This window comes from Onychomys torridus, chromosome 14 (assembly GCF_903995425.1).
Source record: "Onychomys torridus chromosome 14, mOncTor1.1, whole genome shotgun sequence".
Lineage (NCBI taxonomy): Eukaryota > Metazoa > Chordata > Mammalia > Rodentia > Cricetidae > Onychomys > Onychomys torridus.
The window spans coordinates 59,260,987-59,279,454 of NC_050456.1; the positions used below are offsets into that span (position 1 = coordinate 59,260,987).

The following is an 18,468-nucleotide window of genomic DNA, read 5'->3' on the forward strand; positions in this document are numbered from 1 at the left end:
ATCCAGTGGATCTCAGATGAACTGCTGCTAAAAGCCTAAGAGTTTCACAAGATCCTAGTTCCTGGTCCTCATGCCTTAAATACCTTTCTGCTTCCTGCCATTACTTCCTGGGATTAAAGGCATGTGTCACCGTGCCTGGCTGTTTCCAGTGTGGCCTTGAACTCACAGAGATCCAAAGGCGGATCTCTGCCTTTGGAATGCTAGGATTAAAGGTGTGTGAGCCACCATTTTCTGGCCTCTATATCTAGTGGCTGTTCTGTTCTCTGATCCTAGGTAAGTTTATTAGGATGCACAATATTTTTTGGGACATAATATCACCACAGTTATGTCTCCAGATTTATCAAGGGATGGAAGAATAGTAGAAAGGAAAATATTTTCCAGATTTCTCAACTTAAGGAAATGTTGTGCTCCCACTTAGCTGCTAACTCTTGAACACTACTTCCCAGCCCGAGTCTTGTACTGAATAGACTGTGGAATTTTGTGTTCACTTCAGAACAGACCTCTCTGGACAGCAGGAGCCACTGAACTAGTCTGAGCTCTCTCTCACAGTACATGCTTGTGTTTTGTAATAAGATGTTCTTCCTTGGTCAACATGAATGGAACAAAACACAATGCTGCTTTCTTACTTATTTATTTATGCTCTGTTTACTGCTTCTAATCTTTCCCACAGCCTAAAACACTCAATGTGTTTTTGACAGACTAGTCTTTTTTATAAGCAGTAGGCCTCTCCCAAAAGCTACCTTTCCCATAAAAACTACCTAAATATCTTAGTCCACATGTTGACATCAGTAATTAGTATTCATCAATTAATTATTGGTATAGCACTGGCAATAGATCAGGATTTGCATACACTCACTATCTATGGGCTCTATATACTTACTTACTTTCAAGGAAACCTTGGGGACTGTATATGTTCCATTTGTTTTCTCATAGTACTCGGCCACAAAATGAAATGTAATTAATGTATTTCGAACTGACTTAAATTGCATAAATGATGAATTTACCTAGAATAATTTAAGCAAATTACTTGTCAGCGTATGACGAAAAACCATACCGGCTGGGTAATGGACCTCATTAATAAGCATGTAGTCTTGTTCTTTTTTTATTAAAGACATGTGCCACCATATCTGGGAAGCATGTACTCTTTATCATGCCTCTATTCATTAAACACTGCAATGACATTTTGCTTAAATTTTTTTTTTTATTAATACTTCCTTTTCATAGCTCAAAAAAGACATAACAGATTATTCAGCAAATACAAACATCAAACACAAAACATCACCTCTACAGAAATAGCCAGTGTGTAGACTCTGTTACATAGGCACATTCTTTTTAGAGTTAACTGGTTTTACATAAAATTAACTACAATAGTGCAAGAAGTTACACTGAGTGAGGATAAGTGACAGGGAGGGGAAATACAAGCCTTAGATCAGTCAAGTCATTCACTGGATCTTGGGTTCAACTACCTGGACACACTGAAATTCACGTGTATATCACAAAAATGGAGGGTGAGGAGGGAGGCTCCTGTCTTTCCTTTTCTCAAACACTGACCCTGATTAGCCTTCTGAAAATGGCAAAGGGTTCTCCAGTTTCTGTTGGCAAGTGAACATAAACTATTAATAAAGAATGCTGGCTGTAGGGGAAGGGAGTCACCTCATCCTTCTCACACACCATTCTTGCAAACCCTTAAATCCAACAGAGAGCTCCGTGTACACCTGCGTCCACGGAACTGCCGCTGTGGAGTCTCACTGGGATGGCCCATCCAAAAGCATACAGAGGTGAGCTTAAGGTGGTGCCTAAGGCTTCAGTCACGGTGTGGCTAGTGTCCACAGTGAGAACTGGGGTTTCGTCTGAGGTGGAACATGGGAACGAAGAAGGAGAGGATGCTGGGATTTCCATCCAACCAATTAGAACTGACCCATTATATCTGAGTAAGGATAACCAGAGAAGAAACTAAAGTCACATGCAAACATACCCCACAGAGAAGTTATTTTAAAATGATCCACATTAAGTACATTTTAACAGGCGGTATTCTCTCGTTGACTTTGTTATAATTACAGATGGCCGCAGATTAATCTGTCTCCCCCTCCTCCTATAGCCATCTACCTAAAAGGCTGTATCTATGAATCATAGGTCATTTGAACATCTTACATCCTAACATCTTCAGGACTTGGAACGTTAGACCTACTTATATTTTACCTGGCGTTCACATCCCTATAGATCCACTTGGGAGACTGCCCTTTTGACCTTTGTATTGAACTGGTATTTTGAAGTCAACTGCAGAACAGAGAATTGCAGGCTTTCCTGCATTTCTGTCATCTAAGCAGATAGGGAAGGGAAGGAATTTTTAGAGCAGGAAAAAGATAAACTAGCTGATCTCTCCAGCTTACATATTTTAAATTTCTTGGTTCTTAGGCATATATAAAGAATCATATGGACATGCAATTATCCACAAAAATGTGGCAGGAAAGGATATTCTGTGAAACAACCCATAAAACCACAGCTGGGGAAAAAAATAACCAAAGAAACAGAAATTCAGCCCTCTCTCTTTTGTCTCTGGAAACCGAAGTCATGTTGGGAAAATGACAGGTGAGTTAGCAATAGTGATTGTCCCCATGCATGTGCACAGTTACAGAAAGCCCAACTTTTCCCTTAACAAAGCCATCACAGCATGGCTACCAACAACAGTCTTCAGCGTCCTACTGTGCCTGGCTGCAAACACAGACCCTTAACCAGAGCACTTGATGCAATCTGAGCAAAACTGAAGAGCTCTGTTGTCTAGTCCTGTTTTCCTGTAGATTCTGACTTTAAGAGATGGCCTCCAGTTCAGGTCGTGTTGAATCTTGGTGGTCAATGCTCTATATGTTCCACATCTTTTCATACTGAAATTATTATTTTCTTCAATCTGTTCTTTAGCAGCTTTTCATTACATCCAGTTTTTACATCTGCAGAACATAGTACTATTGACACTTTTTACCTTCATGGGCTTGGAATTGCAAGATATTAAAGTATAGGGCTGAACTTTCATTAGCAAATTGTCCAAGGCACACGAGAATATAAAACTTCCATGTTCTGGCTTGTTTGACAACGGGAATATTACTAATATATGCATTTGTTCCTATGCTTAAGATTGCCGTCTATATCTTCCTTCACTTTTATTTCCTTTAATACACAGTTATGAATGATAATAGCCAAAGCCAATCTCATTTAGAAAGAGCATAATTAAAATGTGGTAATGTGTAGGGAATTGGTAAATCGACACTGGTCATGTTTAGCAGACATCCATTAGAATCATAGTGAGAATATACTGACTAATTTTATATAAAATGCTGTTGTAGTTTGGTAGTAAAGTGTTAACACAAGATTCATTTGACAGATGGCATATTTTTATTTAATTTTTTTGTTAGCTGTTCACGGATTCTCTATTGAACTCTAATCACATCTCAACTTCAGACATGCCAGGATTAATTTAAATCAGACATTCTTAGAAGGGTTAAATTTGTGATGGTGGTATAGGCCATTAATTACAGCACTCAGGAGGCAGAGGCAGGGCAATTTCTGTGAGTTCAAGGCTAGCCTGGTCTACAGAGTTCCAGGACAGCCAGAGCCACACAGAGAAAACCTGTCTCGAAATACCCCCCCCAAAAGTTAAATTTACCACTTTTTAATAAAGAGAATTTATAAAAGTAGGTTGGATGATAGCACTTCCTTTTTGTAATAATTAATTTCTAGGACTTTTAAGGAAAAACAGAAAAGAGTCACCTCAATCTCTTTTTATTTTAATCCCTAAACTGATGATAAAACAGAAATATAGAAATCAGCTTTGAAATCATGACTTCCTGTCTCAGACCCCCATCTCATGCGGGGACGCGATGTGCACAGTAGCATTGGTCAGTGGTTACAGTTGGGAGGAGAAAGCCCTGACCCAGCAGGACTGGCTGCGAGCCCCATCCGCTAGTCACTCTCATGGGCAGGGCCGAGGCTCACAGGTCTGTTTTACTGGCAGCAATAAAATGGATCAATGGCCTAACTGTGGGCAGCACCTGCACCTCTCCACCTCTGAAGTGTTTCCCAGTGTGAACAAGGGACACTTCGGGTGAGAGTCAGCTACTCCTTACGTGCCTCTGTCCTGACACTTGGTTGACACTGACGGCAGGGATAAAGCCAGGCAGTTATTTAAGTCCTCTGGAAAATAAATGCTGCTTGCTAGCTACCATGTGAGCGTTGGATGCTAAGCAGAGGGTAAGTAGTCTCAGAGTCAAAGTGCCAACGATTCCCATTCATTTAATGAGTGTGTTTGACTTGGAAGGAAGGAATTAAGGTGGCCGGACCGTATTGTAGCTCACACTTGGTGACAGGCATTTGAACCACAGTGATGGGTTCTTCGTCTTCATGTATCACATTTCTTAGGAATAGAGCTTGTTAGGGACATACATTCCTGATCCCAACCATGTTTCTAGAGTGAGTAGAGGGGGAAGCCCACAGAAAATGAAACGAAGCAGCAGGAACAGCAACAGTCTAGACAATCTAACAAGAACAAAGGCCTAACTTTAGATGAGAACAGCCAACACTGCATCTACAAGTGGGGTTTCAGTGATGTGTCCTCAAAACACCCCCTACTCTCTTTTTTGTTGTTTGTTTATGTGGTACTGGGGGGTTGAACCCGGGACCTTGTGCATGCTAGGTAAGTTCTCTACCACTGTGCTACATTACCAGTCCTCTTGTCTGATAGAGTAGAGTAAGTATACAAGCCCTGGACTCAAAAATAAATAGTTTTTGATTCCATATGACACCAAACATGTTCTAACTATACTGGAAAAATCCATCCTCTTTTTTACATCATTGATAACATAGCCTTTTTTTTTTTTTTTTTGTAACCACAAGAAAAATAAAAACTGAAGTCCAACGTGGCAAGCACAAATTCTGCCTATCAAAAGGATAATTTGTCCAACTATGGTTTTTATGGAGGTTGTTAGTAAGCCCTAAAATACATTTCATTATGCCCCTCAGTTCCCTACATGTAATCCATAATGACCCTAAGCACAGCAGAGGCAAAATGAATTTGATGGAACCAAGGTAGTAGATTTTTAAAAATTAGTGATAATTTGCTTGCTAAATATAAATGGTACAGGGAGGGGGCAGATTTTTTTTTTTTTTTTCAAGGCTTGATTAAGGCAAAGCAACAACAAAATTCCAAACAGTCCAGGAGAAGCACCAAGGCCAGAAGAATTGACCAAATGGGTGGGAGAGAAGACAACACAGGTAATGTGCATGCTACGTTACCAGCGGGGCATGGCCCCTGCCAGGGCTGAGCTAGGGAGGACCTTCATTCCTCTTGCCAAGTCTCCAAGCACATGGATATCCGAGAACTCTCACGGCCTTTAGCTCAGCAGCGGAAAGGACATGGAATTCTGTGACAATGTTTTCGAGGATCCCACTGTCCTCCAACAGCATGAAAACACAGAGGAAAGGTTATCTGGAGCCAGAGAGCCTCGTTCCTATGAAGACTATTTGGAAAACACTTTCCTACCACCGTGGCCAAATCCAACATGACGGTCTCTTCCATAGCGCTTGGGATAGGTGGCTTCGTTAACCTCTGGGCATTTGCTACAGCAGGAGATCTTACTTGACTCCTTCTTTAGAACACTTCTTACTAGAAGATTCTGATATTGAGCAAATATCTGTCATCTGTAAAGTTCTCTTCTGGTTCGATCGTTTTCTTTTTTGTCTTTGAAGTTATGCAAAACAAATCTAACCCCTCTTCTTTAGAGCTTAGCAGAAACTTTGTGGCAGCTATTACATCATTTCCCAACTTCTCTGTACTCCCTTCCCAGCTGTACCCCCTGTTCTGCAGGACACTCCCACCTACCCCCCTGTTCCTTATATAATCACGGTCTTCACAACCTTGGTCACCTGCGTGTGGACACATTCAACATATTAATGTCTCTCTACAATTGAATGTAACCCTCCATTCGGGCGTGGGCTGGCCAATCACTATGCAGAGCTGTTTAAACACCTACCACCACAGATGGAATGCATTAGCCTTGTGAATGGCCATGATATATTCCTGGTTCAAAAATGAACTCCTATTTCCTTAAGAAAACATTTCTATATGAGCTGCTATAAAACCTGAAAGGGTTGTATTTTAAAAACTCAAAATACAGGTCTCCTCATCTATGCCTATGCAGCATGTCCCTTTCGTTTCAATCTAATGCTTAGTTAAAAACATAGTTCAAGCGGGGAGGTGGTGGCGCACTCCTTTAATACCCCACACTCCAGAGGCAGAGGCAGGTGGATCTCTGAGTTTGAGGCCGGCCTTGTGTACAGAGAAGAGTTCCAGGACAGCCAAGGCTACACAGAGAAACCCTGTCTCAAAAACAAAAACAAAAAAACCATAGTTCAAAACACTGCAAGGATGCCAAATGCCAGTACACAGTTCAATCTCACTAAATATGAGCTGAATACACAAATCTTGGATCAGTCAGTCCCAAACTGCAGGTATTTTCCCAAGTCTGATAAAATATACATTCTGTCCCCTCCCTTTATTCTCCATGAGAGGAAACACCAAGGTACAATAAGCAGGGAGTGGGAAGCGGTGGGTAGGCGTGAGCGAAAAAGAGGTCGCTCTGATTCTTGGAATTAGGGGTTCATGGTCATGACACTGGGAAACTGGCTTTCCCCAGCCCTACCCTGGAGCCTTCTGCCTTTTTGAACTTGTCATAACACTGTGACTACCAACCTCTGAATTTGGGGCAAAACTCATTCCAATTAAGCTTTTACAGTGATTTCTTTAGCTTCGATTTCCTGTAAATTTCGCATTAAAGGGACATGTAACAGTCATTGCCTATGAGGTATGAAAAGAACTCCCAAGTGTCTCTCTCTCACAAGCCTCTCTTACAGCTGTGCCTGTATTTCAGGAATTAGAAGTGATCAGTGAGAATTTGGCAGTTCATTATGATTGAAGCTGGCTTCGGAACTGAAGAGAAACTTACATTTAATGTTCCCTTTCCTTCAAATGAAGAAAAACAAGTTCAGCTTTCCTTTCTCTTCAACAGACTGTGAATCCAAGCCAGTCCACTAGCAGAATTAAGCTCCAATCTCTGAATCTGAAAAAATTCAGATTGGCTTTTCCCACTGTCTATCATGACTTAGGATAGCAGATGGGAAAAACAGAAGTTGAAAAAAGTATTTCGATCTTGAACAATCTGGAACCAGAAGGGGAACCTCTGGACAACCTCTGTGGAGTAAAACCAGCCTCGAAAGAATGGAGGGTTTTAGAAAAGGCCTAGCAGGCCCAAAGAGGAAATAGTTTTGAAAGTCCTCTGAGTCTTTCACAGAGGGACCACTAGAGACAGATCCTTGATTAATTTTCCAGGCTGCTTTTCCCAGAAACTTCCAAGTGACAGATGGATATTGGGAGTAAACCATGCCAACACTGATGTTGGCCGTTCTTTTTGGGTCTCTAATAGTCACCACAAACCACACACCAGTGCCATGATATAAGCAGAAAAGAGACGAGGAGGCTCAATATACAATAAACTCCAAAAGCCGGGTGCACCACATGCTTTAGGCGTGCTCAGCGTCAAGGAGTCTATTGGAAGCAACCCCCTCAGGATTTCCTGTCACACACAGGTAACTGCACACAGGAAACGGTAGTAGACCACCCCCAACAAGGAGCAGCCACAGCAGGTGTGGACTTAAACTTGAGTTATTCAGGAAGACACCCAGCGTGAGTCAGCGTTCCTCAGTTCTTTACGCAGTAGGCCACTGTCACTGTACCCCACATTCCTTTGGGTTTTCCAACTCCTCTCCCTCAAAGTCTGGCTTCAAACTCTTTTTCTGTTCAATCTCCACCTGGCAAAATAAAAGATGGAGAACACATCAGGAATAAGAGCAAGGGAGAGGAAAAGCACAAAAGCAAACGAGCCAAAAGAACCTTGCAAAGGTCCTTGGGATTACTTGGAATTCTGTGGATATTCTGGGCTGCTGCCATAATGGAACCACTAGTCCTGAGTATACCATGATCCCCTTTAGCGTGTGGAATTCCCTCTTCTTCACAGTCCTTCTGGGAAATTCTTATTCTTTGTCTGGCAGCATTGCTCAAAAAGTACCTATTGGTGAAATTATTAAGGCCACTCCACGCAGTTAAAAGGGAGGTTTATTTTGTGGGGTAACTTACAAATGAAGGGGTAGGTTGCAGGGTCTGACAAAGGTATGGCGCAGTCTGGCAGTGTTCTCTGGAGAACTCTGCTTGATCTACCTCCTGCGTCCAGCATCCAGTGTCCCAGAACCAAGAGAGAGCCCTCCTCTCTATCCTGGGTCTTCAGCTTCCTCCCTCAGCCCCGCCTTGTGGGCGTGACCATTACTGAAGCCTCAATGGGGGTTGGAACTTCCAGGCCAAGGCTGGAATGGCTATCCACTACAAGTACCTTTGCTCCTCACTCAGTCGGGAGACTGAGTTTCCTCTGAATAGTTCTGGTATCCCTGGATCTGCTATTCCATAGGCTTCACGGGATAGGAGCAAGATCTAGTTCATTTTATCCAACAGTGTAGAAATCCGGTAGCGACTGACGACAGTTTACAGAAGGGATAAATCCTTCTGTCATTGACCACTTCAGCCCCTTCAACTACTTCTTTTCTTCGAAGTCTCTAAGCCGCTAAGTATTGGAGCATTTACTGCTTAGCCTGTCTTCTGCAGAATACTCTCAAGAAGCTGCCCTTTGAAAGTAACATGACTTGGGCTAGAGAGACAGCTCAGTGGTTAAGAGTACTGGATGCTCTTCCAGATGGCCTGGGTTCGCTTCCCAGCACCCACACGGTGGCTCACCACTGTCTGTGACTCCAGTCCCGGGGCCTCCTCGGGTGCTGCAAACATGTGATGCACAGACATGCATGCAGACAAGACACCCACACACATCAAATAAATAATTGATAAAATCTTTTAAAAGACCAACATGCCTTAACTAAAGCCTCTGGTAAGGCAGGAAGGGACTGTTTGAACTGAGGAATCTCATTCCGGCCGCTCCTCAGCCTTACATTGAATATTACGCCTCTCCACTTGGAGGCAACAATTGAAGATAGATTACTGTCCATGGCTGTGGGAATGGTGGTGGTGGGGGGGGAGTGCTAGTTTTTTTCCTGGCCACAAGATGGGGCATTTGTTCTTTTTGGTAGTTGAACGGTTTTAGATGACACAACCGAGAAAATATTTAAAGGCATAATAAGTTACATAAATCTGTGAGAATCATTATTCACAGGAAATTATCAAACAACTTTGCGAAATTTTAAAGCCTCCTTCTCCCCCCTTGTTGGAAGTCGATCTTCTACCAAACGTCTACCTTTTCACATTATAAGTCCTCCTTTGAGGATGATCTACCTATAATCTGAGCATTCAGAGGTAGAAAAACAGAACTTGAACCAGACTGAGCTACAGAGGGAGACTCTGTCTTCAAACACCTCCCCGCTACACACACACTCCCCATCAGGAAAACCAGCTCTCCAGCATCGATGGCAGACATCTCCCATAGCCCCAATCCTATTATCACTGTCAAAGGCTTTGGCTTTTATTTACTGCCTTGTGCCTGCCTCTTTCGTGTTCTGATACACAATTCCTATAGATGAAATACTTGCTTCAGCTGGTCATGTTGCCAGTACTCCCTCCATTGTCAAGTTCACTCCAAAACTCGAATTATGTCATGGATGAGTAAAAATTGTTGCTTGGTCCCATTGCTCTTTTTGTTATTATTCATGATGGCAGACATTATATTCTTCTCTGTCTTCAGCCCCTTAATTCTCTTTTTTTTTTTTCCCCAAACCTTTCTCTTACCCAGGAGAGAACATTTCATTAAAGTCAGAGGCGATTCATCCCCAGCTATGAATGTAAGGTGCCCTGATATGAGAAGCATTTGCTGAAAGGAGTAAGGGGGAGGGGGCGAACGAACAAATGGACTTGGAAACGTCGGCCCGGAGCCCCCCCCCCGAGGCTACCTTGTAGCTGTAGTGGGCAGAGTAATTGACCCACTTCCTGACACCAGGCTTGTCTTCCACAGAGATGGATCTCACAGCTGCTTTGGAGGCAGAAGTGGTGGGCATGCTGAACTCGACGTTTACGTAATTGGCAAATCTGGAAGGCACTTCCCGGTCCGAGCCAAGTTCAAGGTGGCAAAAGAAACAGTGTGGATGACCAGAAGCTAGAACAGAAAGAAAGAATCCAGAGGTCAAGTTCTTTGAAGATGAAATTAAAAAGGAGAAGAAGCTATACAGCCACTTTGGTAATAACGGAGGTCTGCAGGCTGTGCACCTGGTGCTTTTGGAGGGTCCAATGCTGAGCAAGAGGGCTTCCGTAGGCAGACATCAGCCTCTGTGTGCCTCAGACCCTTGGATGCAATGTCTCTTGATTACCGCAGCCTGGAATACTAGCATAAAACCCACAGTCTGAGGGGGCTAGAAGACGGCCCAGTGGTTAAAAGTAATAATGGCTGTTCTTCCAGAGGACCTGGTTCAATTCTTAGCACCCACATGGCAGTTCACGATTGTCTGTAACTCCAGTTCCAGGGGAATCTGACAACCTCACAAAGCCATACACACAGACAAAACAGCAACACGCACAAAATAAATAAATAAATATCAAAGTGACGAAACATTATTTGTAAACAGAACCAGAACCAGAACCCCACAGTCTGAGAAACTGGGGTCTTTATGCGTGTGTAGGTCAAAGAGCTATGTAGCTATGCAGCACAGCCTGAGAGGAAGAATGAAGAAAGGAGATTAGCACTTGGCACCTAATAAAACATCAGTGACAGCCACCAGGGGCAAACCGCTTGCCTTTCCAAGATGAATTTTCTTAATAGCATTTTAAATTTCAGAGATGCCTCAGGCATGTTTCTGTGGGTGGGTGATATATGAAAGTGACAGACTCGCAGATGCATGCCTGAAATCTGGGAATACAGTGCAATGGACAGACAAGCTGATGATCTGCAGTCATAACTTCGCCTTGGTCGCCCTGCAGTTCTCAGAGTGGAAAAGTCCTTTGTTCTCTTCTGACCCGAATCCCTCCTCTGGGAATTGGAGTCATTAGGAGGGGTATGCATGAAAAGGGGCTGTACAATAAGTACAGAATTAAACTGCAGTAGGGTGCTATGGAGAGGAGTAGTAACTCGGTATCGATGGGTCAACTGTACTTACAGGTAGAATTCGGATCTGCTTTTCACTTGGCAAGTTAGAGCTGAGCTCTGCAGCTATGACATTCAAGCATTACCACCCTTCATCAGGCACAGTGGGGACGACTGGGTGCCCTGTGCCTGGGATGACGCTAGCTGCTCCACACGGACCCTCCTGCTGAATTTCACCACAAAGCCTCAAAGCAGCAGCTCTCAACCTGTGGGTCATGACCCTTTCGGGGGTCACATATCAGATATCCTGCATCTCAGATATTTACGTTACGATTCATAACAGTACAGTTTTGAAGTAGGAACGAGATAATTTTATGGTCGGGAGTCACCACAACATGAGGAACTGTATTAAAGGGTTGCAGTGTTAGGAAGGATGAGAACTACTGTCTTAAGGTCAGTGAGGTTTCTGGAAGGCAAAGTAAGCTACCAGAGGTCTCAGCTAGAAATTGGCAGAGCTGTCTATGACTGTGGGTTGTCATCCTTTTGTCTGAGTCATATGACTTCACGGTCCCCAAACACAGAGGCCAGGTTGTGGGACAATAACAAGGAGCTGGAGAGCAGCAAGCTGCAGAGGAGCAGTGTGACATGGCTCTGACTGAATTGTATAAATCTCCCCTGCTCCTCCAAGTCAGCCACTCCAATTTTCTTTATTGCTCTGGGTAGGATTTTTCAATCTCGGAGAGTAAGGAGATACACACCCTCTCTCCAAGGAGAACACTAGAGTGAAGTATTTGTTTTTCTGTTTCACAAATGAAATATAGTTTAATGGTCATTTCTAAAGAACAAGGCTAGGAAATTTAACTGAAAAATTTGCACTGGTTTTTAGGAAAGGAATTGAAATAAGATATATACATAAATAATAAAAATGATGGCATCTGAGAACGAATCTGTTCAATCTATCCTTCTGTGTGCCACAGACTAATTATAGAGCTATCTATCACTTATCAGCATCACTAATACTCTGCCTCACACTTAAAAGCATCACCCAATTTCATTTTGAATGAGCTAGGTATTAATAATCTTACTTCGTAGATGAGAAAAATTAGATTCCTCTGAAAGGGTTAAGTAAATTGCCTGAGGTCACACCACCATTAAGCAGAGGGCTGAAAATAAAATTCGGATCTCTCTGATTCCAAAGCAGGTTCTAAATACTTGGTACACTGCTATGGGATTTGCTTACTACAGTGCAGAAGGTCTCTTCACTTAAACAGATATTCAAACAACTGTTTTTATCTAATTAGCTTTATTTGACATTGCTGGCATTCTGACATTTCTCTTTTTCAAAGGTGATTCCTTCCTCAGATTGTCTTTAAGCATATTCAACAGTTAACTCTGTAAGCCACATACATCTTGTCCTGGATTCCTAACCTCAATTATTGAATGTGTAAGGGTGGTGGACCATTGGAGCAAAACAATTTGAAAGCTGGTATTGTTTAATTCATGGCAACACACACATATATGTTAACTTGTCTTTCTTGATGAAATTGAGCATTAAAATTCAAATTGATTTATTTCCAAAAAAAAAAAGCCATCACATTTGGGTGTGTTTTCTCTTTACCTAGACCAATAAGAAGCAGAACCAGAAAAAAAAAAAAAAAAATTAAAAAGGTACTTGTTCAGGACTGAATGTTTCAGCTCTTAGCGCGTTCTGTGGGCCATGCATGTCCCCATGTAGGACCAGGATACAGTGGACACAGAGGGGCTTGGACCTTTGGGCCTTTGCTAGGATCCAGACACTTTGATGATAATGGAGGTTGTGGTTATGAAAAAACAATCTGTAAAAACCAGTTTACCAGCAGGACAATGGTGGCACAACTCCTTTAGTCCCAGCACTCGGGAGGCAAAGGCTGGTGTATTTCTGTGAGTTCAAGGTCAGCCTGGTCTACAAAGCAAGTTCCAGTACAGCCAGGGCTACACAGAAACCCTGTCCCCTGAAAATCAAAAACCAACCCCCCAAGATGGCAATTTACCAAGGGTAACACCTATACAAAGAACTCAGAAAATGGGGTGGAGTCAGTAGGTCATCACCAGCTCTCTGGTTTTGTGAATAGGAAGGCAGAAGCTGGGCAATGATTGGCAGCTGTACTGGTTAGTTTTATGACAACTTGACACAAGCTAGAGCCATCAGAGAGGAAGGGACCTCAATTGAGAAAATGCCTCCATGAGATGGAGCTGTAGGCAAGCCTGCAGAGCATTTTCTTAATTAGTGGTTGATTGGAGAGGGCACAACCCATGGTGGCTGGTGCCATTCCATTCCTAGGTTGGTAGTCCTGGGCTCTATAAGAAAGCAGGCTGAGCAAGCCATGAGGAGCAAGCCAGTAAGCAGCACCCCGCCATGGTCTCTGCATCTTGATCGCTCTGGTCACTTGTCAACTTGAGCCAAGTGGCCCAAAGGACCAAAAAATGATACTAAAAATGTATTGGTGGAGTTATTAAGGCCACTCCATGTAGTTAAAAGGGAGGTTTTTTTTGTGGGGTAACTTACAAATGAAGGGATAGGTTGTAGGGTCTGGGAAAGGTATGGCGCAGTCCAGCGGTGTGCTCTGGAGAACTCCGCTCGGTCTACCTCCAGCGTCCAGGGTCCCAGAACCAAGAGAGAGCTCTCCTCTCAATCCTGGGTCTTCAGCTTCCTCCCTCAGCCCCGCCTTGTGGGCATGACCATTACCAAAGCCTCAATGGGGGTTGGGACTTCCAGGCCAAGGCTGGGATGGCTACCCACTACAAAAATGTGTCTCCATGGCTGTACCCAGGAGACAACTATGAGTTTCTGTGACTGGTGCTGCTCTGGAGCTCTCTTTTCTGATGATGTGTTGTTTAAGCTTTCCTCACTTCAATGACCTACTCATAGTGAAGGCCCCTCTCCCCCACCCCTATTCCCATTTAAGGTCAGCCCTTGTTGCATATTATAATTAAAATCCTTCACACAGTGCTATTAAGTACTTTTTTCACTTTGAGATTATTTGTCTACACTGAGAAACTACAGATCTTTGTTCCAATGGTGGACATTATTTGAGGCATGTGTCTAATTGGCTTCATCTCTAAAGGGGACCTGGGGTACTAAGAAGAGAACCCTGGATGTGTTTTTTGTGACTTTAGGTGAGTCAAGTCATCTCTTAGGTTTTACTCTTTCATCTGAGGCCCCAGCTTGGAAGCCCAGTACTTTTGTAACTCTCTTTTCCCCAGGGTTTCTGTGCCAAAGGAGAGAGAATCCAGGGCTTCTCGTTTCCACTGGGGAGAGCTCAGTCCCGATGGCCAAGGCGGCAGGCACAAAAGCACCAGGAGAAGCACAGTGCTGAGCAATGAGTAGGCATGTGCAGAGAGGAAGGCTGTTCTCCAAATCCCGTCAGTGTAGAAGCAGAGGGTGGCCGCCCCAGCCTCCGGCACAGAGGTCCGATTGTCTCCTCAGCTCACACTGCTACACCCAGTGTCTGACACAGAATGCCCGGTGTTTGCCTGCTCCCCAGGCAGCCTCAGGAGTTGATTAGACTGCGCGGTCTCTTGCTATCTCATCAAATTCCGTTTAAGATATGATAATGCAGCCATCCTGCACTTGTAGCAGAACGCCCTGAATACACGGTAATCATTCCAAGGTGGTAAGGCAAGAAAGCCTGGGCATGGGGTGGGCACGGCGTTTCAACCAGAAGTTCAAGCCAGTGCTTTTTTTTTTTTTTTTTTTCTTGCTTTTGCCTGACTAAGCTAATCCACTTTCCTTAACAGATGGGCACAGTTTATTACAGACAAGAAGAGAAGTGGTTTAAAGGCTTGTGGGATCACAGGCTCTTCACGGGCCACTGAGGTCACTTAGACATACTCAAAAAAAAAAAAAAAAAAAAAATCAAGCCATTACAGCTGGTTATTGCTGCCTTGTTTTGGCACTCACAAAGTCTCCTTAGCAGCTGCCTTCTGGACCTCCTGAGACACAGCAGCACAGCCTCAGTGAGCAGGACAGCTAGGCTGGGAAGTTTGTTTGTTTAAATCGAACACTCCCTTCTTTACTCTCTGTCTGGTGGAACTCTGGCCCTTTGGACCTTGATATCCTGGATGTTTAGTCTCTTTTCCATCAAGAGTCCCAAAGCCAAACCCTGGGACTGGAGATATGATGATTGACAGTAGCTGGTTGCAGAAGGGCTCACTTCTCCCACATACTGAGTATGTGATTGGATATACAGTGGCTCTTTCACCTTCATGAAGGGGATAAAGATTCCTCTTCAGAACCCACGAGCTTTCCATCATCTGGGAATTGCATTTGGCACCACAGCTAACACTTAATGAGTTCCAGAAGAACAAAACTTCAAGGTGCTGGAGAGACCGCTCAATAAGTACAATGCTAATATAAGGCCCTGCATTTGATCCTAGGAAGTATTGTAAAAGAGCCAGGGGTGGCGGTGCGTGTATATAATCCCAAAGCCAGGGATGGGCTGGAGAGATGGCTCAGAGGTTAAGAGCACTAGCTGCTCTTGCAGAGGACCTGGGTTCTATTCCTACCACCCTCGTGGTGAGTCACAATCCGCTGTAACTTCAGTTCCATGGAATCTGGATCCCTCTTCTGACCTCTGCAAGGCAATGTGCACACGGTGCATAGACGTGTATGGAGCCCAAACACCCATACACAAGCCAGTAAAATAATTCCAACAACCACAAAACGAACCACAACAGGGCAAACAAAGACAGGTGAGTCTCTTGGGCTCACCGGTCAGTCAACATAGCTGAGATGGCAAACTGGGTCCCAGGCCAGTGAGAGACGCTTTCTCACAAACGGGGTGACTAGCACCCCTACCAGTGGCATCTGATGACATTCTCTGGTCTCTACACATATGTGCATACACACACACACACACACACACACACACACACACACTCATGCACACACACACACAACTCAGAAGCTTCCCTAGAAAGCTGTTTAGCGGCTCAGCTGAGTAGTATACAGTACATTTATGGGAGATGAAGGATGCTAAGGTAGGGAACAGATGACATATACTAGGTCATCCTGGCTGTCACTACGTGCAGATTTCCTGGTCTCCTATTCTCCCCTCGCTATTACCACCATTTCCACCCCACGGCATCATCGGATGCTGCACACAGCCATAGGCTGGAGTAGGTTGACCCCAGCTCTTAAGCAGTCTCAGTGGTTGTCTTCTAGAGGATGCCCCACCTACCTGAGTTCTTGTCTGGCAGTCGGTGTATCCTCCACACAATGGCGTTGAAGGCATGCTCATACTTGGCAGTTCCCAGAGTTACTCTCATGACAGGCTCAGAGCCAGAGACACCAGCAGAGCCAAAACTTGCCCCCCGGTTCACTTTGGCTTTCAAAGACTTTTCCCCTAGAACACTTTCCCGGCGGAGGTTTTTCACCCACTCGCTGGGCACTGGGTAGCGAACCATCACGTTCTCACAGGGAACCTGAGTCAGAGGGTCGCGGTTAGAAGAGAAGCCAGGAGACATCCTCAGCCAGCTCTGCACCTCGACCTCTGCCCCGTTGATGCTCGCTGCCGTCCTGAGTGTGAAGGGCAACGTCTTCTCAGCAAATACGGTCCTAAACCTCATTAGCTCAAACCGGCATGCGTCCAAAGGGTTGAAGAGAATAACCCGGGAACTGTTAAACACGTCCTCATCCACACACCCATGGAAACGGCACTCGTGGAGCTTGATCCACTTGGTGGTGGTGGTGGGCATGATGTCCTGACGAGAAACGATTTCGTTGCCCTTGATAAGGATGTCGTTGAGGCCCAAGCGGCACTCGGCGAGCCCGGAGAGGAAACTCAGAATGTGGATCCGGGTCGAGACACGGTGCTGTAAGATCTGTTTGTCTCCTTTGCTCACGGTGCCCGAGAATTCGTCCCTCACATCCACCGTAATCTCCTCTTCGAGGTAGTTTAAGCCAACTGTGCTCAAGTCCATGGACAGCACAGGTAAATCCATGAGACAGTCCTGAACTGCGTGGATGAAGCTCAGGAAGTCATCGTAATTGGTGGTGCCCAGTTTAATCACCTGCTCCCTCTCTGCTGTGTGGGCCACAGCGGGTTTGGGCTGGTATTTCTTTTTTTCCTTGTAAGTGACACGGTCTATCCTCAAGCTGTGGATCCTCCCATTCTCATCATAGTTCTGGAGCCGGGGTTCTGAAACCTCATGGCAGATCTCCAGCTTGAATTCGCGGAATGGTTTTTCTAGCCCCTGCTCATAATACAGCTGCAGGTAACCGCTGCCTGTCAGTTTGATGTAGATTGGCCCCCAGTGCCTGGAGGACATGATGTTTTTCTTCTCGGGGATTCTCAGCATCATTGGCCATCCATCTCTGGGCTGAGACGGAGCTGATGCGGGTGAGTGAGCATCTAGTTCAACCCAGGCTATGGGGTCATCATCGGGCAGGGATGGACTGCCCATGTGATCGGGATCATCAATGTGGAGTTGCTTGAGCCTTTCAATAGCATCAGGGTGGGACTGGCTTTTGCCTGAATCATCAAAACTGATGGCATCCTGGTAGATGACAATGAGAGAATCTCTTTGGCTTTTGCCCGTGGTACTGGAAATTGAACTGTTTTGGGAGCGCCGTTCCTGCTCTTCAAAGAAAGCACTGAACGGGTTGATAGGGGAGGGCTGCACATCCTGCAGAGTCTCATTCAGGAAAGGATTGGTGGCCCTCCAGGGTGGTGCCTCGATTACAGACGGTGGGCGGTTTAAGGAGGAAATATCCAGCTTCTGAACTTTGGAGAAATTCATCAGCGTGCTCTTGGGACGGTCCCTCTTAAATGACCCAGTTGAGTTGTAAGGTACATCTGGGATTGCAGCTGCAACAGATGGCGGATTGGGCTTCGTGGGAGAGGCGACTGGCGGCAAAGGGCAGCTGACTTCATTGTCATCAAAAGTGACCCAGCTGGGGAAACGAGTAGTAGTGGTCCCCGGAGGAACAGCAGGGTGCCCATTCATGGCTGGACTGCCAGCCTGCCAACTGATGGCCTCCATCTCTACTTCTTCATCTTCCTGGAGGGAGGAAGAATTGTCTGAAAGAAAAAGAGAAAGACATGAGGAGCTGCCACACAGATCTTTAAAGGAAATTGAAGCCAGGGAGGCAAAGATTACTGGAATTTTATCTAGAACCCAGTGAATTCCCAAGCAGTTTACTACATGTCTCCAGTGCACAAAGTGAATACTCTGAGCACAAGTCTCATGGTTTTGCAGTGACATTCCAGAGGTGCCACCACATTAAATGTAGTAAGAACATGACAGCTTTGTAAAACAGATGCACTAATGTGTGTAACAGATGCTTTCTGCACTTGGCTCTACAGTGTGTGCTCTT

At 44.7% G+C, this 18,468-nt stretch overlaps 1 protein-coding gene across 2 annotated transcripts in view; it reads right to left on the reverse strand.

Moving 5' to 3' along the window:
• Positions 1-6,345: 6,345 nt before the first annotated feature.
• Ston2 (stonin 2) overlaps positions 6,346-18,468 on the reverse strand; it is a 148,151-nt gene continuing 136,028 nt past the window's right edge. For both annotated transcript variants that reach the window (XM_036206422.1, XM_036206423.1), the window contains exons 5-7: positions 16,331-18,172; positions 9,988-10,190; positions 6,346-7,854 (exon numbers count right to left, since the gene is read on the reverse strand). In XM_036206422.1, coding sequence (XP_036062315.1) covers positions 7,771-7,854; positions 9,988-10,190; positions 16,331-18,172 — 2,129 coding nt within the window. In that variant the 3' untranslated portion in view covers positions 6,346-7,770. The remainder of the gene's footprint in view (positions 7,855-9,987; positions 10,191-16,330; positions 18,173-18,468) is intronic.